Source organism: Anopheles stephensi, chromosome 2 (genome assembly GCF_013141755.1).
Source record: "Anopheles stephensi strain Indian chromosome 2, UCI_ANSTEP_V1.0, whole genome shotgun sequence".
Taxonomy (NCBI): domain Eukaryota; kingdom Metazoa; phylum Arthropoda; class Insecta; order Diptera; family Culicidae; genus Anopheles; species Anopheles stephensi.
In genome coordinates, this window is record NC_050202.1 from 25092221 (window position 1) to 25118020 (window position 25800).

Here is a 25800-nt window from a genome sequence, read left to right on the forward strand (position 1 = left end):
CTAACCTCCACCGCCGGAAGGTGATACATTTGGCCTTGCGGGACTTCAAGCATTTTCAACGGGGAACAAGACAAAATGAAGCCCTACAAGGGAGACAGAGTGCAGCGCGGCACTACTTACCCAAAGCGACGACACCCGAACTCTTCACTACCAAATTCGTTCGTAAGCTGACACACAAACACACACTCAAGCACACACGTTCATCATTCGGGACCAAGTGGACATCGCTGGACATCGAATGTGCAATCATACAGGCTTCTTCCATACACACACACTCACACACGCACAGTTCTCCTACACCACACTCCTATTGCTCATCGTAACATCCGGTATTACCACCATTCGGACTCCTTCAGCTCGTTCTCCTCTTCTCCTCCGCCATAATGCTATTGATATACGCACACACTCGCAGCGCCCCTCCCCCCCCACCTTTCACTATTAGTGCATTAAACCTTAAGATTATAATTATTGATTTTTCTTCAGTATTCAGTGTTCTGTAGGCGGCTGCTGGTGTCAATAAAATTAGCATCAGATTAATCGGTTAATAAATACAGTGCTGTAGCGATTATATGAATGTACAGCCGAACATGATCTCGGTTTATGGTGTGTGTGTGAGTGAGTGAGTGTCGCGATTTGTGAGATTTTTTCGTTTGGAACTCGCTTTCAGCAGGTACACATGATGCACAGCGGAGCCGAGACAAACACACACACTTGTGCTGGGGTGGACAGGATTCGCAATAAAACAAAAAATTATAATAATAAATAATATCCATAAACAACAGTAAAGTGAGAAGAAAACGAAAAACACAAACCTATACCTTCGTTGCGTTTCCTTCGCTTTCCGTTTTCTACACAAACACTACACGGTACGGTGTGATAACGAGATAATTTTTTGTCCCTTTTCGCTTCGCCTTACAAGACTTGGTTGCACATCAACAAAATATAGTTATAATAAAAAAATAATAGAATTAAAGAACATTAGTAAGCAACACTTCCGTTTCCACAAATTTCCCTACACATCTCGCTTGCTTTCTCCCTCTCTCGCTCTCTCTCTCTGTCTCTGCTTCCTGGCCAGGCGTGGCTAACAACGACCGACGATCGCTAATGCCCTCTTGCTGCAGTCGGCAACCGGGAACCGCAGGTCCCATTACGAGCGTGCACCTGTCAGCATGTAGAAGAAGATGGCCATCACCGGAACGATGCAGGCGGCGATCTGGAGTGCGAACCACTGCCGCGATTGGCTCATATCGTTCGTCAGCTGCTGTAGCTTCTGATTGAGTCGTACGTTTTCCTCGCTCAGATGGGAGTACTTCTCCTTGAAGGCAACCAATTCCTCCTCACGCTGCACATCCGGATGGTTGATCATGGCCAGCTCATAGTCGATGGTGGTGGTGGCCGTCCCGGACAGGACCGCTCCATTGCCGGTGGTATCGTCCAGGGTCGTGAGGAGTGAAGTACCACCATTATTACTACAATTATCGTTGCTACCGTCACACAGTTTATCGTCGTCCTCTACGCTACTAACACCGCTCGGTGCACCGATTGTGTTCCGCAACAGGTCCAACGCAGGATGGTCCGCATTGTACATTGCGGTCGTTTCAATGGTTTCCGTCTTCTCGTCATCGTCGTCGTCGTCGTCATCCAGATCGTCCAGATTGGAGCAGATCGACATATCGCCACCATCGCTCGTATCGGTGGTGCTGGATGTGACGGCTAGAGGTAGAACTGGTACTGGCATACAAGCTGACGACGGCTCCTCCCCAACAGCAGGCACATCCGGAAGTGTATCGGTTTGCGTTTCCACGTCCACCATCGGCACGGTGGGTATTAGCACCGGCGAGGGCATTTCCGCCATCGGAGCACTGTCCGTCACAACCAGCAACGTCGTCGGCATCATCATCAGCTCCTGTTGCGTTTGCCGCTCGACCTCGCCACCCTTGGCCGTCGTTTCCGTTTCCGTCGGTTCTTGCTTCTCCTTAGCCACGATCGAAACGTTTGCGGTGGACTCCTCCTGAGCAGCGGCGGCCGCCGCCATTGCACTGATCTTTTCGTTCTCGATGTTTTTCTGCTTCAGCAGCTCAACCTCCATACGCTCCATCTCGAGCTGGCAGCGATCGTTCAGCGTACGCAGCTCGTCCACCTCGTGCCGTAGGTGGGAAAGACTTTCGGTGAGGCTATCGCACAGCTGCTGCTTCTGGTCCAGCTCATCCTGCTTCGGTCGGCTTTCGAGTTCCGCCTTAAATGCCAACAGCTGCGAAAGACATGAAGTTTGTTCGCACCAGTCGTTCTTCTGCAGCGCGTTGGTCCCCGTTTCCCCGTTACTTACCTCCGTTTCCAGCTCTTCATACTTCGCCTTCTGGATAATTTGCTCCGATTGCTTCTGCGCTATCGTACGCTCGACTTGCCGCAGCAGCGTCGTACAGTCGTTCTTGATCAGCCGAAGATTACGCTTGAGCACGTTCTTGTTCATCTGATCCGTTGCTCCTTGGCCGTACGGTGGTGCTGCATTGGAAGCCGGTACCGTGCCGCTATCTCCGTCCGACGTTTGCTGCGGCGAATCCTGATCAACGCCGGCGCGCACTTCCATCGGTATAGTGCCGTTGTCTTCGCTACCATCTCCACCACCGTTGCGATTCATGGTCGTAGTGGTGCTGTTCACATCGTTCTGATTGCCATCGCATTCTACCTGCAGCGTTGGTGGTCCATTCTCGTCTCCTTCTGCAGCGCTAGCGTCCCCGACGAGCTCATCCATTTTGGATTGTGCACCGGCGGTTGTCGTTGTTACGTTGTTGGCTGTGCTCGTCAGCACGATCGGTTCCGTGGCATCGTTATCTAGATCGTCCGTTTCTACGGCGAGACAGAGTAGCAGAGGGAACAATTTAAGCAACGATTCGTTACCCAATGTCGCTGTGTGCGAGTGTGCCTACCATTTTCCGATTTCAGATCTGCTCCGAACAACAGGGTGAAATTTTTCTCAAACGTATTGATACGTCGTTGAAGCTTTGTCAGTCCTTCCGTGTAATCACTACCGGTAATCTCGTTTTCCTATTGCATGAAAAGTAGCAAAAAAGGACAGTTAGAATTGTTCATACCATTACTTCGAACACAGTACTTACAGTATCATTACAAATGGCCTTAATTATGTCTTCAGATCCTTCCAGTTTCTTAATATCTGAGTTCTTCAGCCAGTTTGACATGGCCGAACTGTGTATGTGGTGTTGCTGTTGCTGCTGCTGCTGCTGCTGCTGCTGTTCGTCATCAGATGATCCAATCTGGGAACAATCGAATATAAGTCATGGTTAGTATCTGCGACCACTAAACACTCCTCCCAAGGCAAACACACTTACAGCATACACGTCAACAAAGTGATCCAGCTTGTGCGTGAGACTCGTAATTTCGGACTCCTTTGCCTTCAGCTGCTCTTCGCTCGAAGCGACCTTCTCATCGTACTGATTCTTCAGCGTATCCATACAGATGGTCATTTCCTGTAGTTAGGACATTAAGCAAGATACCACCAACCGCTAAATGCTAATCCGGTAAAATTGAAATCATTTATCATTTCCCTACCTGCAACTGTTGTTTCGTTTTGTTCAGCTGCTCCCGCAACAACGAACATTCGTCCTCGCTGGTGCAGAGCGCCTTCTCGAGCGAAATCTGCTTGTGCACCGCTTCGTGCCGCTCCTGGTACAGTTTGTACATAGCCTCTTTGGCCGCGTTCTGATACTCTTCCTTTTCCTGCACCAGCTTCATCAGCTCGTCGTGCAGCTTGTCCGCGGTGATGTTTTTCTGGCAGTACTGTAGCTTCTTTTCCAGCATTTCGATACGGCTGAGCAATCGATCCTCGTCGATCATTGCCTGCCAGCCGAGGAAGGAATTTTGCCTGTAAACCGAAACGGAAACGACACATCTCGTTACTTTGTTTCCCTTTTTTCATCTCTCATCTAATATCTCCCGGGGGACTCACTTTGTCGATTCGACCATCTTCTGGAGACTAATCAGCTTCGTTTCGAGTATCTGCTCCCGTTGGTTCGCCTCCTGGATGTACTGATTCAATCGGTACAGATCGACCGGCGGTATGATGGCGCTCTGCCCCCCAATGCCCACCTTCTGGCTGGCCTTCGTTTCCCGACCGTCCGGCAGGAAGAGCTTGAGCGTGGCCGTAATGCAACCGTGCGTTTCGCGCCGCGTATTCTCCATAACGTCCACGCCGAACTGCACGATATCGCCGGAGCTGATTTCGTACGGTTCCGACTCGGAACACGTCTGACTGAGGCGAAAGTTGTTGATGAACGTGCCATTACTGCTGCCCGTATCCTTAAAAAAAAACGCAAAAGAAGAAGAAAACCATTCAATTTCTCTCTGTCCAAGAGAGGCGCACCATCCTCCAGCGCTCGTTCCATACCTTGATGAAGAAACGGCCATCTTTGTACCACAGCACGGCATGGTTCCGGGACAGGACCTTGCAGTCGAAAATTGCATTGTTTTCCGACACGCGAATCCTCGCAACCGACCGTCCTACCTTAGCTTGGGCACCCGGCTCAAGGTAAAGTGTCCGGTTCTGGAATGTGTGGAGCACGGGAAGAGATAGTTAACTCGAGCTCGAATACCTGCATGGCATGTACAGTGCCTTCCACGATACTCACGTTAAAGGGATGCGAGTTTGGACGACAGATGAGCAGTGCCCGGGCAACTTGCGGCTGACCATTGTTGTTGATGCTGTTGTTGTTGTTTATGTTGTTGTTAACATTCAGTGTCCCGCAGGACCCGCTCACGCTGATGCTGTTGTTGTTGATGAGGGTGTTGTTGTTGTTATTGTTAGTGGTGGTGTTGTTATTGTTAACGTTGCCAAGCTGCTGTTGTTGTTGCTGCTGTTGCTGCTGCTGTTGTTGTTGCTGCTGCACCTGTGCGGCAACGTCTCGAGTGAGTGTCGTAGTGTTCGTCGTCACGTTGTTAACCAAAGGAGTTTGCATTCTTACTCCTGGCGCTTTCAGGAATGGTAAATACTCATCTCTGTTATTTATAAAAACCATGACCTGCGCGAGAAATGAAAGTAGGCAGAAAGAAGGAACAGTTTTAACAAACGATCGTAATAGGACGCCATCTTTAGATCGCATCTCTCATCGCCATCTTCCACTGCTGTTTGACGGCTGGCGTGTTTGGCAATAAAGCGGATAAATAGTAGTATAAATTAAGAGCAACGAACCGGTTCGCCAAGGTTGCAACCAATACACACACACCCTCATCCTCAACTTGAACGTACTAACTCATCCTTCCTTCCTTTTCTCATATGTCGGGTCATCAACGTTTAAACCACGTTTTACATTGGATGCTTCGTTGCGTTTTCTCTGGGGAGTTTAGCACTCCACATCTCATACGTACGTTTGAAAGGAAGGCGAATATGAACTAAGCCACGGATGAGCAACACACTTCCGCCGTAGAAGGAAACCGGACCGAACCGACGCGCCCTTAACCCAGTGAGCTTTTTGAGTCATAACGACGCTTGATGTGCAGAGGAATCATTAAAACGGCACTGAAGCTCATTACGGAAAGTGAGTTGCATACATTACGTAGTGAGATTGTAGCTAAATGGTTAACCTACACGTTTTGAGTTTTCACTTTGTCCAGAATAGGAGCTACCAAAAGGTTACACAAGTAGAGAATATTTCACAAAAAGACGTATGACTATGTTGGGTTGCTCCAGCAGATTCCAAAACATGAAACCCTACAGCATGAAACATGAATACACTATCGTTCTACATCTTAGGTGTGCATTGTCAAGGTAATGGAGAACTCTTCAAGAAGAGTGCACGCACCGGTGCACTCGCACACGTAAAACTATATTCTGAAGCTAACGGATCATGCAAGTTGCGGCCCGCAAGTTATACCACGTGTCTTCCATTCATCGTAGCCGGGGCGAAGAAGTAACGCACGTACTCTCTAGCCCAGAATGTTCATCGAATACGATATGAAACATTCCATTGACCCCACCTTAAAACGGGCGGACGGTAGATCTGCATTACATGCATGAAGGGGTTGGCATGAATCGTTAGAACTTCTTGGAATTAGCTCCAGCACCGTCTCATCATTTCTTTACCCCGCATTCGAAGGGTATCATCGTCTTGGAACATAGCTCACCGATATGCAACTTCAACTTTAAGAAATTGGTGAGGTAAAATCGGCTTTAAGTTGATTGCTTTTTGATTAGTATTTTCCATACACAGGCGCTCACACACGTTTAGACCTTTATACTGTCCAAAAAAGGGAGAGAAGATCGCACCACAGGGTGAGTGATAAAAACGGGAGAAACGAATATGGACAATCGACCAGATGCGTGCGGTAGATTATCTCTCCAAAAACAGAGCTTAAATATTTCCGCATGAACTGTATGCTTTTGACTTTACCGACAGCGACGACGGTGACGACGATTTAGCCGCCATTCGATTAAGCCCGGCTGATTTATATTTAAAGACACACACTCGTGGATGGCGTTCTGAAGTTCAGTTATGGACTTGTGATGGGTGTGGAGAATAATATAAACATCTAGATTCAACGACCACCCCCTACCGCTCTATTTTATTGTGTGATGTCGTCTTCTCCAAGTTATCTTTGTCTTTCAGACCACACGATCGAATAAGTTCCGCTTGGAAGCATTACCGCTATATCGGAACGCTTAGACAACGCAGCAGACATCAAAATATCACAAAAAGTAGAGAGAAAACAAAACGGTAACAGTATGTACTTGAAAAGAAGGCGAGGTCTAGCGACGAAAAACAACGTTTGGTCTCCTGTTAACGTTATCGACCGTACCATAACCTCCTAGTTCGTATGCCACGACGGTACTCTTCCGTTCCCGGTGATCAACCGGATAATGATGGCCATAGCTATGGCGATGAAGTGTTGCATTCCTTTCATGCTTCCTTTGCACTACCAACGTTGGATTTTTTCTTCTTTCCATTTGGGGATGAAATTGTGGACAAGAAGTACAAACGCTCCACTTTTGCCAGAGACACAATCAACACAGCAAACATGAGGCTTCGGAGTAACAAACAACACGCTAATAATTAGCAGTGCACCGGGTTGGAGTGAAAAACAGATTAATTTCAAAAGTACGCGCGGGACTTGCGCAGCCAGTTATCAAAGGCATCACTACCAACCGTAGACCACACTAATTAACATGTTATGGCACACTCTTATTAAGACGTATACTTCTTCTGCTGATGCTACTAATTGTTGTTTTGCCAGATAGTGGGTTAGGCCATATAGCGACAAAAATACCGAGTAAGGCGAAAAGAACAATTAGGCGATTAATTTGTAACGCCTTGTAACGCTTTGTAACGCATATTTGGCTATAGTCCTGTGTGAGACGAAATATGTTTTTTTACTTGATTAAATTAGTTTTTAGGGGATAAATTCGGGCGATTTTTTGCGATACAAAAATAAAAATATGCAAGAAATAAAAATAGTATCGCCAATGACGATTTTTGATCAATTTTCATCTATCGTTTTTTTATCATCTTGCTATGGAGTTGATCTTTAAAACCCCACTGCCAACAATCCATCAGTATCAGATTTTGAACAGATTTCATAAAATAATACATTATTTAGGACGATATTAATGTTGCCGCATTAACACCGGTGTGTCTAGTTCACCTGATGCCTTGCCCGAGACATGCCGAGGGCTTTTTTCACCATTAATAATAAAAAAGCCTGCCACAGATGTAGCACACATTCTGCATACTGCAGTGTCATAATTTAATGGAGGTTCAGCAAACGAAGAAAAAAAAGAACCAAAAGGGAACCATAATGCTCGTTGCGTTCTGCTAAGGAAGGTTAACGTACGCGGTTCGGTTTCGTTTCGCCACCGGAGCTAACGGCTCTCGAACCGTGTCGGCAGTCAGCTGGGAGTGTTTTGAAAATGGCATTAGTTTAACAACGTCACATGAAGCAGAAGGAGAAATCCGAGCTATCGGAGGGAAGGGGACAGAAGTAAAGGACAAACACAAAGCTCTTCCAATGTCGACACACATTCAGCAGTGTTTCTTTTCGGAAAAGCTTGGCTTGATTTTTGCGTTTTTCCACCAGGTCGAACAGGTCGTCGTCGGAAATGGTAGCGATACTTTAAATCAATAATTTCTTTTCTCGTTTTAGTAACTTTGTTATTGGCTTATCCGCTGGAACCGACGCACAAAGGATCTTTTCTGCGCCTGAGTGGTATGCAAACAGAATACACGCACAGTACGACACCGAGAGATATAGTGCGTGAGGATGTGAAAGGACATTAGGAACGTATATAAAAAAACGAACGGCAATTCGATACCCTGGGACAGTATCATGTGTGGCTAAATTGAATGATGTTGACAGTCGCAATTAATGGAGAATGAGAAATTTGCGCCGACCTCTAGGAAGTGATTACGATATTATTTCAAGACATTTAATTAACGCGCACCTCTCATTCGAGCTCATAATTCTGATGCAAGGAACGGTGTACCGTACCACCCGAGAATGACCCGGAATGAGGAAGTTGACGCAAATGCCACGCAAATGATGATGGTAACGCGTTGATGCTGCTGCTGCTGCTGACAGACCAGTGAGACATGTGATTGCGGTGCTGGTAGTGTCCCAGGTGCCAGGCAGTGTTCGCGCTACAGCCGTTTGCTATTATTAGCCATAATACACACGAGGCGCGATGCGAAAGCCGTAATCGTAAAAAATTTTGATTGATAAATCCGCACCACACCCGCGGTTTATCGGATGGGGGAGTCCCCCATCGGAGTAGCGAAAACGGTGAGGAAGGGTGAACCATCGTACAACAACTCGGTTACCCGGTTATGGAGGCACGGACCATACGAAAGCAATGCTCGTAGGAAACGATGGCAGGACTAAGACCACAGACAGACAGAGACACACACACACAGAAAGCAGAGACCCTGCCCCGCTGCTGCCGGACAAGAAATGACTGACAGACGGACTGGATATGACCATGAACAGCTGAGTGGTGCGTTGGAATGCCGATACAAGTGTGGTTTTGTTGGCAATGGAACGATTTGATGATGATTTTACACCGCACGTTCCGTGTGTCTGGGCGTAAAACTTCGAACGTGGTGTGTTTGTGCTTCTGCTACATGGCACAGACCGTTACTTGATTGCTGCTAAAATCGAACGAGTTCGAAAACGCGGTGCATAATTTTATAACCGGTGGTATTTTCGGAAAATATCGACTATTAAACCCAATGACAGATGGGAGCGCGGAAAATTGTGCCAATAGGAAGTAAGGGATGGGATGGTAATCTCTTCACGTTTCCCCGTTATTACGGGTTAAGTTTATAGTCATTTCGTAATATCTTATAAACCAAACAAGACACCGAAGGAGCAAGATTTATGGCGGCCATTTTTCCAGTCACCGAGCGCCTAAGTAAGATCATCAAATGGTACAGTGATGGTTGAATGAATAAGACTATATAATATATACAAGCGGTCTGGTGGCCAAGGCGACAACGGCGCCGGTCTTCATACGGCAGGACCGGGGTTCAAATCCCATCCAGACCGTCTCCCCGTGCGCAGGGCTGACTACTTTGCTACGGGTAAATTCAAGTCACAGAAAGCCGGAAATGGCAGGCCGAGACCTTTTGAGGTTGTAGTGCCACCGAAGAAGAAGAATATATACAAGGGTGACTGCAACTTTGAAGTTCACCACCGAAAAACTTCACCTAGCTTGGTTCAAAAGACAGTACGCATAGCAACATTGGAGTTAGGCGTAAGGCTACTGTTTGCCAACTGGTCATACTACAGCCTGAGGAAGTTTCTCCACTCAAATTGCCTTTCGAGAAGGTCGAAGCTGGGACTGTATCATTTATCAGATCATTTATAGTCGCAGCATTTGCATACGCCTATAAGGTATAAATTCTGTCCAAAACTGATGAAACCCCCTTAGCCTCGTTCGAGAGTAAGATGCTTATAAAGATATTTGACTACGTATGTGTCCAAGGACAATGAAGGAGCCCCTACAATAAAGAGCTGTAGAGTGACCTCACCATCAAACAGCGAATTAGACTCTTCAGGCTCTCAGCTTGGCCCCGTCAAATCTACAGCCCGTAAATTCCTTTTAGGCCATCCACATGGACAGAGGAGGTGCTGTAGACCTTTATACTATCCGCCAGAACGGCCGGGATATTGGATTGGCAGACGACGACACTATACTGTGAGTGGCATCGAGGACTATGTCTTATGATTTGTCTGATGTTCTGTATTATTAGATTTTGGATAATAACCATTAATTTAATTCCGTAAATCTTAAATAATATTCTGAAACCTCCAGAAACCTATATCCAATTCCTTCCTATGCTAACATCAATTTGCCAGATTCTCACGTCTTAACCAATCTTTACGATGTGCTAACTCCCCTCATACAATTTATTTGCTAGCTAACAACGACTATCATCTTAGACTTCTGCAGCACTTATTCATTGCAAACACTATTAGCAGGAGCACGAGCAGGAGACACATCACCTTGGATTGCGTCTACGCTGAACGTTCGGGCGGTCGTGACTCAACCGTCCAGAAAACGATAATAACTACACACAATGACGGAAGATACGAGATGTGCATCTGTACGCGTCTAAGACCCGGCCGCACACAAAAGGCGCATCTAAGCCTGCCTGCTGCCTTCTCTATTATCGCGTACGTTCTGCCACTTGCGCGTTTAATTATATGGAGATGAGCTGAAAATGCAACGTCTGACAGAACACAGCCCGCACACAAACGCAACAGCAGTCATCAGTTGCACGCCGCGAATCGGTGAGTTTTGTGTTACAGCAATCGTAACAGCAAAACTTAACACGGCGCGCATTCCAACGCGGTGGAACACGAAACCAACCCAACTTCCCATCAGCTTGTGCACGCGTGTGATCCGCTCGCTACAGCGCCGTCAATACCCGGCCGGTTTGGTGTGTCTGGTGCCCTCACTCATGCTTTCGATGTACATGAGAACGCAGCCAAACTACAGCAATTGGGAGTGAATGCAACTGAATTGGCTTGAAGCACAATATGTCGACCTCATCAAGTATCGCGCGCACAGCGAGTGCATTGCTACACAATTTTGCTGATCTTAGCTCAATTTAATTTTCGTACTGACAAAAACTTGGCCACGAATCCGTTTGCACGGGTGTATGTGGGTTGAGGAAATAAATTTCAAAACGAATTCATGCTTACCACAGCCACATCGAACGCAAATAATAATTACATCCATAAGTGGGAGGGCGCTCCGTTTTTCTGCCACGATCAGCTACGGTAAAGGTTGGAGAAAACAAGAATGTTTAGATCAATTTATGCAAATTGAACGATTGCAACCACACACACACACACACACAGAGCAACTTGTGACGACGGCTCGCGGCCAATTACACCCAATTGCGCTATACAAGAGCTCCACAAACATCATCTCGAAGACTCGGCTGTAGTAAAGCGAAAAAAAAAACCTTCTCGCGAGCTGTACACAACAAGGCTGCAGCGCAACTGCAACACGGTTGCACATTGTGATTCATACTCCGTCGTCAGTGCGCTGCCTGTTCCTCCTCCAGTTTTCTTGAGCACGATCGAATCCATTCGAGTGCGACACAAACCAGAGCGCGGACCCTCGCCCCTGCGTCTTGTAACGCATTGGAGAGCAGGAAGTACAGCTGTGGGGCCTTGTTCTACGTTCTGGGTAGTTGATTATCCATTCCGGCTCCAAACAAAGTACGCTAAGCCTCTGGGCAAGAAAGTGTGGACGCCAACGTACTAGAAGCGGCGAGTGTGGATCAAAACTCCGAAACGAAATGGATTCTGATTCCCCACGCTACACGCGTAATCAACCACCAAAACCTAAAGTGGGTACATCGTCAGAGGATCGCAGCTCTACTTCTTCTTCGACGGCAGTACTGAATGATGATGCTCTGCTAAATCCATTTAAACGGTTTTCTAAATAAAGTTAGTCATTCCGGCGTTCTCGCCGGACCGGAAAGCACGGGAAGGAAGCAGGCAACCCAGAGCACACGCACATTAAAACGACTTGATTTACTAACGATCATTACATTCTCCTACGATCGGGCGAGTCGTAGCGCGTCTGGGAAGCAACTACATGATGATCAGCTTGTCTCGAGCGAAAAAAAAACGCGAGCTCACATACACACACACTCGCTTGAACTACGCACTAATGAATCCGGCAAATACCAGAACACAGCTGAGCATTGATTCATGCCGAGAGTGGTTGCGCTGCTAGGTTGCTGATTTCGTATTTATTGACGAAAGAAATCGACAGACATGGCGTCACCCCGTGGCACACCGCTATGTCGAAACAGGTTGCCGAGGGTTAACGGTTGATTCGCATTAGTAAATGATGTTTAAATTAATAAAGCACCATCATTAGCGCACGAAATGGAAGGAAAAAAAAACACTAACTGCAAAGTATTTAATCTTGTTCGTTTTACATCGTCACGTAATCGGGCATTTCATCCAGCTTGAAATCGTGTAACGTTCTTCTTCTAGCATAAACCGTATGGTTTTTCAGCTACGGAGACATTAAGTGTGCTTCAGTGATCAGTTCAAGAAGAGATTTAAAAACAAGAAGGGACCAGTATTGAATTGCCTCTTCTGAGCTGTTGGGAAATAATTAGAACTCTTTAAAGGAGCGGAACTCATAAATTTATATCGGAATTTTAGATGCATTTTGTAACAGGTTTGTGGAACAAATAAAATAAAATTTAGTTTAAAACAAATCTTATCTAGAAATGGCTTAGAGAAGCAATACGGAAAGGCCATTCCTATTGAATTAAAAAAATGGTCAAGAGAGAAAACAGTTTGGTGGGATCAGTATAAAATTGTCTACTCTGAGCTGCTGGGATGAAATGAATGCACTTCCAATATTTATTATGGCATATTCATCACATAACATTCAATGGATTTGATAGAATTGAGGACATAAAATCTACGAAAATCAATTTAAAATATAACTGAACAAAACGAATTCTAGTTAGGTTTCTAATTACCAGTGTTTAATTATTAACTCGTTTGATCGTTATAAGCAACGGAAAAGTTTAATATAATTCACATTTTTAAGTGCTCTAGTGTTGTTTTTTATGTTATTTTATACAGTTAGACTGGTCCGATTGTATAACTATTTACTTATAATTAAAACTAAAATTAATACGTTAAAAAAAAGTTATTTTGCAAAGAAACGTTTCTTCCAGCCATAAACAATACATGGTGGGATCATTATTAAATTGTATATTTTGAGCTGTAGTACTGATGATAACGTTTTTTTGTTATTCATTAGGGTCTGCATGTGATGTTTGAGGTGACACTAAGGTATGTCACTGCTTAATACTGAAATAAATAGCAATACGGCCAGGCTGTACCTCATGAATAAAAAATACTGAAATAAATGAAAAATAAAACTCCAAGAAAAAAATATTTATGTTCACAACTGACTATCCTACTGAGTATAATCAAGTCAAAGAAACCAGGCAATGTGTTTGGAATCGTTAGGATTCTCCAAGAAATATGTCCATTCATCAGAAGAAATCAGTATCCAAAAATGATGTCACTCTCCGTCCATAATATTCCACCAATACAAAAGACTGAAAACAGATGTCTCATACCAATAGGGTACCGCGTAAATTATGTTTTATCCCAAAGCAAATTACGTTACTTTGTCCAGTTTGTTTTGTTGAGCGACTCAGGTTTTTTTTTCACCAATGCGAGATATCTCATCCATTTGTCATTACCAGCGTTTCATTCAAGATAAGCAGCAGACGACCAGAGACCAGAAAACCACCCCCGAGAAGGTGACAAATGAACCAACCCCTCCCCAGAGCACGAAATTTGAAAACAAATTGTCATCCAAGGGAATACCCGAAGCCAAACAAAAGCACCACATACACCTGATGGCCGGGGTGATGGTCACTTTCACTCCAATTTTCACCTGCCACGGCACCGGCATCTTTCCGCTCGGTGGCGGATCGTGGAGCCGGCCGGGACTCTACACCCGGTCAATGGCCCCCGATAATGAAGTATCCATCAGATAATAAAGCAACGTCTGGCAGGCGGGAAAAGGCCTGGCCCCATTGGTAGTGGGCCTAATTTAATCCACAATTAACATTGTTCGATGGTGGTGTGTTTCCTTTACTGATGACCACCACCACCAACACTGCCAGAGTTCGATTGGTTCCTTATGGGGAAGCTATGAAGCTAGATCCCATTTCATTAGACACACCCGACACACACGCACAGAGTGAATTGTGGAGTTCACGTTCGAACGTATCAATTTCCCGGCTATGTTTTCATCGAGAGAAAATTGGAAAACAGGAAAACAACAAACTTTCCACTCAGCAATGACATCATCGTTCGTTTGGAAGCAATTATACCAGCTCGGGGCGCTGTATCTCGATCTACAAGTAGTTGATTAAGAATTTACTATTGTGGGCAATAATTACTTAGAGGAAGAAGAATCTTATTTGCAGATTGAAATGAAAAGTTTCTTAATTTGTCATCATCTTAATTAGAATTGATTTATGATGATATATCTTCACAATCAACAGTTGTAGTTGTAATCATTTTCAACTCTTTACAATTTACAAAATGTTAAAAAAAATCACCCGGAAGAGAAAGCCTTTACTTCCTGTCGGCACAAAATCAACCACTATCGTTTGTAGAAATAACAAAAAAAAAAAACCTACTGAAAACAACCCTTAATGCAACACGTCTTGCGGCTGCGGGTTTTGGGTGTTTGCTTGGTTTCTTTTTTCTCATGTTGGGTGTGTGAAAATTCAGTAATGGAGGAGGATAATTTTAGGCATGGTCGAACGGTGGTCCTTCATCCATCCATCGCTTCACACACAAGCGTACGTCGGAAGGGCAGCTGTGCCGGGGTGTGTGTGTGTGGAACGGAAGCGGGGGAAAAGCGAACCTGGCGCTGACGCCAACAGAAAGCGCTGGTGTCTAGGACCGTAGTAGAAGTGGTGGCGGCCAAACCGTTGCTGTGCGATAAATTTAGAATCCGATTTGCCTTCCTGTTGCCCAATGTACATGTGTGCATGTGTGCTTGTGTGTGCACTCAGCCGGCCTGGCCTGTACATGCTTTACACTACACATTCTGGGGTATACGAAACGTGTTGTTATTTATTTTTTCCACTCATTTTACTACACGCTTTTTCTCCTGCATTGTACGTATTTGTTTGCTTTTGTTCCTTTGCTTAAATTCAACACGAGTGCAGTTTTGAATTTACACATTTGAATGATTTTCCATCGAAGAAAACCTTTACTTTTCCATAAGACACACGCTTTATATCTCCATACGCGCTGATAAGACAACCACATCTCGGCAGAGAGGGAGGCCATAAAAAAGGAAGATTTTTTTATCATCATGCAGCATTAATTTACCATTTTCTGCACGCGAAAGAGCACGTGCGAACTGGGTGAATGCAGTAGTAGCGGAGTGTGTGTTCATCGCTACCGGAATCATCATTTTACAATACGTACGCCCGATAAGAATATACAGCGATGTGAAGATGCCTAGCTCTTGTGCGGATTGCGCGTTGCCTTGCTCTTGAACGATCTTACGACCGTGCTTCTCAAGAAAGCTGATGGTGGCGCTTGAAACCGTCAGTCAAGTGCACCACACTCGTGGCGGCAGCATCTGTAATCAGTTGGACGGTGCTTGTGCGAGTTGATACGACGTATAGTCATCAAAGGATTGCTGAGTATACGTCTGTTGCGTAGGCATTATTATAAGCTCTACAATAATAATAAACAAATAAATAAAATAGTTTTATTAATTAAAGAAATAAAACTGAACCAATAAATAATTAAATTCTGCGCCAACATACAGTGCTGGTCGAAAAATGGAATCGAATCGTAACATTAAAAATTCAAGTAAACAACAGTGATGATCAAAAAAAAATGAGTGCCTTTTTATCCAGCGTTGAAAAATTTTAACAAAAAAAAAAATTAAAATTTGTTAACGTACCAAAAAAATTAAAATTTTTTCAATTTCGAATTTCTGTTTTTTAACTAATATCAAAATTTATATAAAAACATTGCGATGAAAAAATACTTTTTTGATTGTTGTTTTTATAAAATTTAAATGATCACTAAAAAAAATCCTCTCTTTATTTTTAATGTTGATCCTAAAATATAATAAATAAATGCATTTTTAATATTCGTAAATAATAAAAGTAGAGCTTCCCGTACGCAGGGCTGACTACTTTTCTACGGGAAAATCAAGTCACAGAAGACCAGAAATGGCAGGCCGAGACTTCTCGAGGTTGTAGTGCCACCGAAGAAGAGGAAGAGGCTACACAAAACATTGCTTTGACGCTTAATATTTTATGAATCACTGGTTTAGTGATAGCGGTCCCAATTGCTGCAAGACAAAACTGAAATCAACGAAATGTCAATGAATAAAACCTATACCTCTTTAAGTAGGAGGATTATAATGATCAATTCCACAATTTACTAGTTAAAATATTAATTAAATTTTGAATCAATTGTCCTCCGACATATTGTTTTTTCTTTCAATTTAAAAACCAGCCAGGCCTTATAACTACGGGCAGTCATTAATATTGTTTTGGATCAGTAGTGTATCAGATCGGATCTCATCCGGACCGTTCCCCCGAAAGTGAAGATTGAACATCCAAACAAGAGGTATTAAGAAGTCTGGTAAGCCATTAGATTGCCGATATCAGTACACTTTTGTACTATTTTGTTCTCCTTTTTTTGGCAGAGAAGAAGAAAGATCAATTTAAATAGTTATTAAGACTCATCAGAACCCACTAAACATTTTACGAGCAAATGGCCTTATACTTATGACTAACACTGTACAAAATAACGTTCATTTATGTAAAAAGCGCCCGAATGAAATGCCATTCGCATTGAAAATTAATCACTAGGTTCACATAATCACAAATAAGTGCTTAGTTTTCAACTAGCAACAATCGCAACTTGGTTGAACCTCATCGGTTATGATATCGGCACTGCGCAAAAGCTACAAATAAGTGATGGCTTTATACAAAATAGGCGATGGAAAATTAAAAATAAATGGAACCATTCAGATCATTCAGGCTGAGCAACAAGCAGATCAAAAAATAAAAGCATTCCAGAGCAAATCATTACAAACCAAACCCAGCGCAAACGGGCTATAACGATACCATAATAGATCAAAAAACAAAACGTGACATTAATTGAATTGTACGCACAAAAAAAGCATAAACAACAACCCAAACTTTAACATCATCTGTTCAGGAAAGGATTGCTCGCGTTGTGTTCGATGCCGTTTGCTGATTTGCAATGTTTCGGTAAGTTATGGCTTTATGGTATAATGTGTTTTACAATAAGCAATCATTCCGCCACTAATAACAGGTGTTTTCAGTTTCAAATTAATCACCCATCTTTCCACCTCTCCTGCATTCAAGAGAGCTCTCCATTACCTCACCCATAACGACGGGCCAAAAACCATAAATCACACGCACAAACAAGAGAGATAAACCGTGGTCGAGGCGGCGGCCACTTTTGGGATGGTGTTGTTTGGAGCCAAACTTTGTTGAAATTATGCACATCGAATAAGCCAGCAGCAGCAGTGCTGGCTTCTTTTTGCGAGATGGAAAACGCATCCAAAGCTGTTCAAGCGCTGCGCATACCGTTTGATAATGATAATGTTTCGGAATAGTAATTGTTCACCTTCTCCTCACAGCATCCAATGCCTCCTCACCTTCTACACTCTCGATCACGAACCCAATTAAACGATCCATTAGCGGAAAGATTCGTCCGCTAATTTGTTCGTGGCTTCCAATCGGCGCCTTCCGCGAAACAAGCGAATTTTAGATTTATTTCCGGTGAAAGTAAACTGAGCTTACTGAACGAGCAGAAGAAGCTGCGCAAAAATATTCTCTTTGTGTTTCTTCGCAGTTACTGGGAGTCGTTACGCTAACGGCAGAGCGTTGTGTCATGCGGTCGTAAACATTTTGCACCTAATTTACGCTCATAACCACACCTTCGTTATGATTGCTACCGCTAAACTGACGTTTATTAGCATCCCGAACCAGTTCCAACCCCTTCAAGGTTTCTTTTTCGCCTTCAGCGTGCCATTTTATTCGCTTATATATTAATTGCAAATGACACACGACTTTGGCCACGGCTGAGCAAAACGAGTGAGCAAAACTCAGCATCATCTTGACATTGGCAGTGGGCCACACCACGGATACACAAACTCCAGAAGTTGCGGGCCCGACTGCTGTGTATGTTAATTTAGAGAGATAGAACCGGTACAAAATAAAACCGGGTATCAATTAGCTGCAAGCTGTTAAATTCAACACCTGGCACAGTTTTACTGCACCGGTTTCAGTAGATTATCGTACGTTTAATTAGATAGCTAGCTTCTGCAGCGTGGGGTTGATTTTGCAATCCCGGAAATTAGCAAAATCTCTACCCTTTTCCGAGCTACAAAGCAAGCAACAACACGCTAGGTTTATTCAGACGGAAGAAACATGAGAAAGCACTTTGACAGTTTATGTGCATCATAAAATATTCTTAAGAAGCATCAGACACTTTATGGAGCTCTTTACTTTAACAAATAAATAACTATTTACTTAAATTGTGTAGGATGTATTGGCGAGCTTCTAAGGAAAATATCAACGAAGTAATTGCCATCACTATTAGCCTCGTACTTCATACATCAGGACCGGGGATCAAATTCCATCAAGACCGTCCCTCCGTAGTGAGGGCTGACAATTCCAAACTACGTATCAAGTCCAGTAAGCCAGAAATAGCAGTTGTGACCGAAGAGGTCGCTAAGCCAAGAAAAAGAAAAGGAAAACAGAAGAACACAAACGAAGTGCCTTGTTTCATAGGTTTGGATACACGATATAAACATCAGAAGTATAGAACCAGTGTGTCTGTGAGTTGAGAATTCAACCGAAAATTGAGAAAACTCTTTAGTTGAGCTTTCAAGGGTGGATTTTAATTACTGTTCAAGGTTCAAGGCTGTAAACGTGACTAATCACGTCACGTGATAAGAGTGACATCAAGTGTTCCAAGTATAGTAGATTCAAATCGTAAAGGCTTGATCACTTTGATCGGTGTTTCTCAGAATATTCTTTCAATAGTACGATCCAACGATTAATCTTGATTGAGCCTTAGTCACCAGACAGAGTTGGAAGGAAAAAAGATCTGACTGATCAAAATCAACAAACACAATCGGAATACCAAACATTATTCCCTATCATTTAACAACAAATTTTAATTACATTCCCTGTGTATATACCGCGTTCGAATGAGTGACTATGACCGATGGTTTATCAGCGAGTTGTTTTATGTCTTTTCTATTAATGCAGTAATATTTTTTAAAAAATCTTACGCTTTTTTATTTGTTTAATATTTGGTGACATCCAACAAATATTGGCTACATACCATATAATAAATATTCACTTATGGCTAAGAAAACGTCTATTAATTAAATAATCATCAATAAGGAGCATGGATCAACCGTGAAAAAAGTTTTCCTAAACTATTTGTAAGTTCTAAAAGTCCATGATTGAAATTGTTTACGTTGTATTAATCTAAAGTCCTATCAAATAGCTAGTCATATGAGATTAAATATGGACCGTATATGTGACAGCGGCGCCGGCTTTCTCACAATAGGACCGGGGTTCAAATCCCTTCTGGGCCGTGCCCCCATAGTGAGGACTGACTATCCAACTATGTGGAATCAATAGGTCTAGTAAGCCAGAAATGGCAGGCATGTCCGTTAGAGGTCGTTAGGCCAAGAAAGAAGAAGAAGAAGAAGAGACTATATATAACAATTTATCAGAAAACTAAATTCGTCTTCATTGAGTCAACATAAAAAGTGGAAATACCACTCAATTGTGCCTTGCTCAAAAAGTAATATTATTATTCCATCAAAACACCGCGATGTCTTTAGATGAACTTCTGGTACGAATGAGATAATCGTAAAAATGTATATTAACATTTTTTTCAGAATTTTATTACTTCATTTATTACATTCCGACAGCATACAAATGCAATCAAAATACATTACGACAACGAAGGAAAGGCAAAACTGGGCCAGCTAGAAATGCAGTCTAAACAAACACAATTGGCATGCAGAAAACGACGAAAACCGAAAGCCTCACCAGACCGGACCAGAGTTCATCACTTCCGGATGGCATTCCGCCAGCCGTAACTCTTTTTTTTTCTCCATTTCCTTTCACTTTTCACCCAACCTCGGTGCTTCCACATTTTCATCTACTCGTCACATCAATCAAGGAAATTTATTTATTCCGACAACAAGCAAAAAACTAAATAAAGAAAACACCGACGCGGAACCATTCTAGCCTCCTCCCCAGAAGACCCGGACCACAACGCAGCTGTCGGAATTCTTCATCATCTGACGCAACGAGATGGAATGGGCAGCGATGAGGAACTTCTTTAGCCGTCTAGGGATTGCATTGTAAAATGCATCCATCGCGCATAAATTCACCGAAAACATTGGCGAGAGTAAGTGAGCACGTGTTAAAGGGTTTTTGGATGAGAATATGGATGTTTTGTTGTATAATTTTCGACAGGTTGGTAAATGGCGAACTTTAAGCAAAGTGCAACCATTGAACCTGTTGATTCGGACGGCCGCACTGCTGCACCCTGACATGGTGTGCATATGAGCAAGTGTCACTAATACCCGGACGTCACTCGACATCACAGTTTGGTGCGCTTGATGACGGGAAATTGAATTTTCTCATTTACCTCCCATGTTTCGGGGAGCATAGAGATGTGGCACACAGCAACATGATTGACATGCTACGGGAATATAACACCACTATATCGAAAGTCTAATTTCGATAGAAAATTGAATTTTAAACTACAAAAACCCGTCAGCCGGAATGAAGTTCAAACAAACGTATTTTTGCTCCAGGCCGTGTGGATGTTGAAACAAAAGGTAGAGAGTAATCTGCTTACAGCATTAACAAACTTACAAAAGGCATACGTTTTCATTTTAAACCTCTAACAAGATTTTGCTTTCTGTATCTGTAGCGAGATAGAGAGAGGACATCGTAGCTGCCCAACGCTGCAGAGCCTTCAGTAGATTGAATAAAATATGTATCCCACCATACCGAAGCAGCACACATCCCGGTGTCCACACAACCGAAATGGAGAATTAACTTGACACTGACAAAGTTCCTTAAGAAGCGGTGCGACAAAAAAAACCCGGACGGATGAAATGAGTTTTGCAGACGTAGCTTCTCTGCTTCCAGCTGAGTGGACGAAATGCGTGGTGACCCAGTGTAGTGTGTTGTGGTGTTTTTATGCTAACCCTGAGCTCGAAGTACGTGCCCGGAAAGCTAACCGAATATCCCATCCCAACACACACACACACGACGGAAAAGGGCCGGATGAAGTTGCATCATCAAACGTTGTGCGAATTTTGGTACGTAGCAGAGATGTAGGATGGTATATAGGAAGGTTTGGTTGTTGATTGTCCACAAACTCGCTCGTAACGGATTGTTCGTTGTATATTAATAATGTTCACACCGACCACGTATTACACCAAACCTGAAGTGGAGCACTTCAAAACGGTCAAAACAAACGTCCAATAGGAGCATTAGTTGGTGGTAGAGATCGTGTATCGAATGCACTAATGTATCTACAAAGACCCATGGATAGAGAACCAAATCTGTTCCATCATAAACGGTTAAGATGGAAATTGACATTCTCGTAAACGGGTAACTTCAATTTTGCGACACGTGACCTATTGATTATTATCAACTTAACCCACTATCCATTGCATTAAAGTAAAGCTAAAAAACATATCTTACATGAGATGATTAACACACGATTAGTCATCGTTTCAAACCTTTTAGTCAGAAGAAGAAGACAGTTTGCGCCGAAGGAGTTGCCCATGCGCTGGACATTTTAATTCCCGAGGTCAATTAGCTCAATTGCATGTATGTGAGTCGTCGCTTCATTCGATTCACGGTGACCTCTTGCCACTTTTGTTCCCGGTCCAATTGACGGGTTGAACATAATAATCATGAGAGTGTACTGGAGCAAATCGACCAGAACAAACTTCAAGGGCTTCCACTTAAGCGTTCAAAAGAAAGAATAAAGCTGAACTCTTCATAAAAAAAAATTAACAGTCTCTGATGATAAACAAGAATTTATTACATTAATATTTATCATTATTAGCAGGACTAGCGTCCGGACCGAGGATTAACTCCCATGCGGACCGTTCGTCCGTAGTGAGCACTGGCTATTCGACTACGTGATACCAATAAGTCTAGTAAGCCATTAAATGACCGGCGTATCATAGTAGATCGATATACTATTAAGAAGAAATATTATTTTATTTTTTATTTATTTATTTATTATTACGGACTGATGCCGTATTGTCACCACCGCGTGTGGTGACTGTGAATTAAATTCGCGAAAACAAACAATGAAAGAAAATTGACTAGGCATTTCCTCCTAGTCATTTGCCATATCCCGGGCATGCTCGGTTGTGTAGTGAAGATGAGTGGTTGTTGTCCATTTCTATTGTTTGTGCGTGTGTGTGTGTTGTAGATTTTTTGGTCCGGTTCTATTGCTGTGGCTATGGCTTCGAAGGGGGTTGGTTTGGTCCGGTTGTCTATTATGGGTCTGGACTGAAACAAACAAGCACAGTTATTTGCACAGTACAAACATGAATTTTTCTGCGTGCAATGTTCTCCAAGCAGCCCAGCAATGACACAGCCCGTGATCAACCAAGTCAACATCGAACTCAAAAAAGATCGGCGGATTCCATCTCGCAACAGCTGGAGTGACTCCACTGTTTACGAGGCTGTACCCGCCGACCACTCCCGAGCCCAACGCCAACCCAGGCGACCCCGCTGTTCCAAAGCTGGACTGACTTGGAGCACACTACTACAGACAAAAAAAAAACACACAAGCCTGCCTCCTTTTAACGGCAGTAAGAAAATTGCCCTCGAATGTAATTGCTCCGTCAACAGATCACACATTGCACAACATAAAACATTTACCACAAAGACAACACAACATATAACAAAAGGAGTGGCGGATGTGGATTGGAAGGATAATAGGGATGCGGAATCAAAGGATGAGACCGTTGTCTCTGGCGAATCGGTAGATGAGCCTCATGTAGGCGAGGTCCCTAGTCGCCAACACTTCCCTTATTTCTATACCCGGTCGTCTGCCGATGCTCTCAACTGCGCTTAACAAGGAGGGTCTTGCAGTTTCAAACTCCACGCAGGACCACAGAAGGTGATCCACATCGTGAAATCCGTCACCGCAGCCACACACCTTCGTCTGAGCCAGAGTTATACGCTGAAGATGAGCATTCAACGCGAAATGATTCGACATAAGTCGAGACATCATGCGTATGAATGCCCGGTCAACAGAGAGCCCACCGAACCAAGGCCGCAGGGACACTTGCGGAGAGATCGAGAAAAGGAATCGCCCGAGATCATCTGCCTCCCGCATGCTCTGCCAGCGAGACAGGAAAAGTTGCTGTGGTAGGCGAAGAAACTCTCGGGCCGAGATCGGACGGTCGTAAAAGGCGCCTTGTTGGACGCCTGTTTTGGCCAGTGAGTCTGCCTTCTCGTTGCCGGGAATTCCACAATGAGAAGGTACCCAAATTAGCGAAATCCTGAACGCCTTGTCGAACAAGGAAGAAATATTAGATACAAATTTATTTTAAACAAGAATTTCCTCCAGAATGCTGGAGGATCACTGGCTATACTACCTATGAAGGAACACAAGAAGAACACGTTCCAAGAACGGACGGGATATGATGTCTACCTTTACAGACACTAAAACAACACAATAAAGTACTAAACTGTTACTTTAATGAATTGTTAATATAATCTGTGACTGTAAGCATTGTTTTAACATGCGAAAAGAGAAGAGTCATCAGAGTACCCCTTGTTAAATTCTGTTTTGATTACATCTTCTGTACTCACAGTTCATCTAGCTCAAGCAGTGAGGCACTCTGTTAGAAATTAAAAAATAAGATTTTTTAAAAAAGGTAATGCAATATTTAATAAATATGTACGTAGCTTAATGCGCAGCGAAAAGTGATGTTCGCAGAACACACCAATCCGATTGTAACGATTAAAGATAAAGTTATATAAGGATAAAGATCAAGAGATCGGTCAGTACGTTTAGTTATTTAGCTTTCCCAAGAATGACATTAGTGCTATTTGTTTAAATCGATCTTTTAATCTTCAAGTGATTCCAATCAAACGAAGACATTCAAATAATCTAATTTTTATTTTCCCAAAGTTCAATAATTCAATCAATCGTTTTACCACATTCCTTTCGCCTGAAAAAAGCAACCTATACTAATCCAAAACATCAAAGACAGACAACCTTAATGTTCTAGGTCAAACTGGGTAGAGAATGTGCAGGAAAGAAAACACAACGAACGGAGCACGTCGGCTTCCGTACTTAATTTGATTTAAAACATAGCCATAACGGATGGAAACAAGTTCTTTCTAGCGGTCACGACCTTGTCCCCTACCTCGGAAGGAACTCGTTAGGTTTCGTTTTACCATCACGCCAACGATTAGACGAATTAAACTTGTAGTCATGCAAAAATGGCTCCATAGACACGGCACCACAAGTATCCCACACCATTGACGCGTTCCCTCCGATATCACAGTGGACCTGACCGCCGATATCACACACGCAAAAGTCACATTTCTCTGGCAAGCGTGTCGTCGCAAAAATGTAAAAGTAAAAGATAAACATAATAAATCGTCAAAAGAGCACAAATAAATTAGATACACACTTAAACAAAAACACAAAACCCTTAAACATTGGCAAAACCGACACCAAAACGGGACAACAAATGCACAATAAAAAAAACGCACCGTTTAAGAAATCAACAGACATCAAATTCCAAAACACACAACGACCGCCCGGAAAAAGGGCAATGGAATGCGCGATGGTGGGGTGACACAAGAAGCGGGGCAAAAAGAAAAGCCGCCGGTGGAAAACTTCGGAATGAAAGCGCACAAAATTGCACACATCCGCCGACGAGAGAGGCGATTGTGTGTGGTGGAATGTTTCTCCAAAATTTTCTTCTCCACACTTTCGACTCGTAACACGAAAATATGGTTTCGAAGGAAATCAGTCGATCTGGTTTGATCACGATGACAATGGCATTCCATCCTACTAATGCTACAGCTTATCATTTAGCGTGCTGTAGTTTTAAATTTGACACGTTTTAAGGTGACGTTTAATCTACAATCCATCAAAAAAGCAATCACCGCACATTGATAATGGGAGGTGTTGCATCTATTACGGCGCTTGATCAGGGGAAAGGAAATTTATTTTTCACACATGAAGGAATTTTTTTTTTATTCAAGAGGAAATTATGTAGAAAAGGGGGGCGGATATAATGAAGAGATGACTTTTCTTTTTAATAAATAAACAACCATATAATTTGATTGACCAACAATTTATCATCAAACGAGACGAGATTAAATTAAAAAATTAAATTAAAAAAATATTCCTTATTTCATTTTAATTTTGACAGATGTCAAAAATTTTAGTATCGTAACTGACATATTGTATGCAGGAGAGGGTACATATTTTAGCTATTCATTTATTCTACTTTAGTTTATTTTTAAGAGATTTCTTATAGAAAACACTAAAGAGATTTGTCTAATTTGATTAAATTCTTAGCCTGACAAATGTTCCCCGACTTTTGACATCTGTCAAAAAAAAAACTTTGGAATTTTAGATATACATCAAAATGATTGGCATAAAATTGGAGCAACT

At 43.0% G+C, this 25800-nt stretch overlaps 1 protein-coding gene across 7 annotated transcripts in view; it reads right to left on the minus strand.

Moving 5' to 3' along the window:
* Positions 1–787: 787 nt before the first annotated feature.
* LOC118505890 (sarcolemmal membrane-associated protein-like) overlaps positions 788–25800 on the minus strand; it is a 31596-nt gene continuing 6583 nt past the window's right edge. For 5 of the 7 annotated variants that reach the window (XM_036042341.1, XM_036042340.1, XM_036042343.1 and 2 more), the window contains exons 3-11: positions 4644–5033; positions 4403–4558; positions 3965–4314; positions 3568–3880; positions 3348–3485; positions 3117–3272; positions 2928–3045; positions 2327–2847; positions 788–2251 (exon numbers count right to left, since the gene is read on the minus strand). In XM_036042341.1, the coding sequence (XP_035898234.1) occupies positions 1148–2251; positions 2327–2847; positions 2928–3045; positions 3117–3272; positions 3348–3485; positions 3568–3880; positions 3965–4314; positions 4403–4558; positions 4644–5030 (3243 nt within the window). In that variant the 5' untranslated portion in view covers positions 5031–5033 and the 3' untranslated portion in view covers positions 788–1147. Of the gene's footprint in view, positions 2252–2326; positions 2848–2927; positions 3046–3116; positions 3273–3347; positions 3486–3567; positions 3881–3964; positions 4315–4402; positions 4559–4643; positions 5034–11208; positions 11233–23975; positions 24005–25800 lie in introns of those variants that run through there. The other 2 variants (XM_036042344.1, XM_036042345.1) reach the window with 2 other exon arrangements.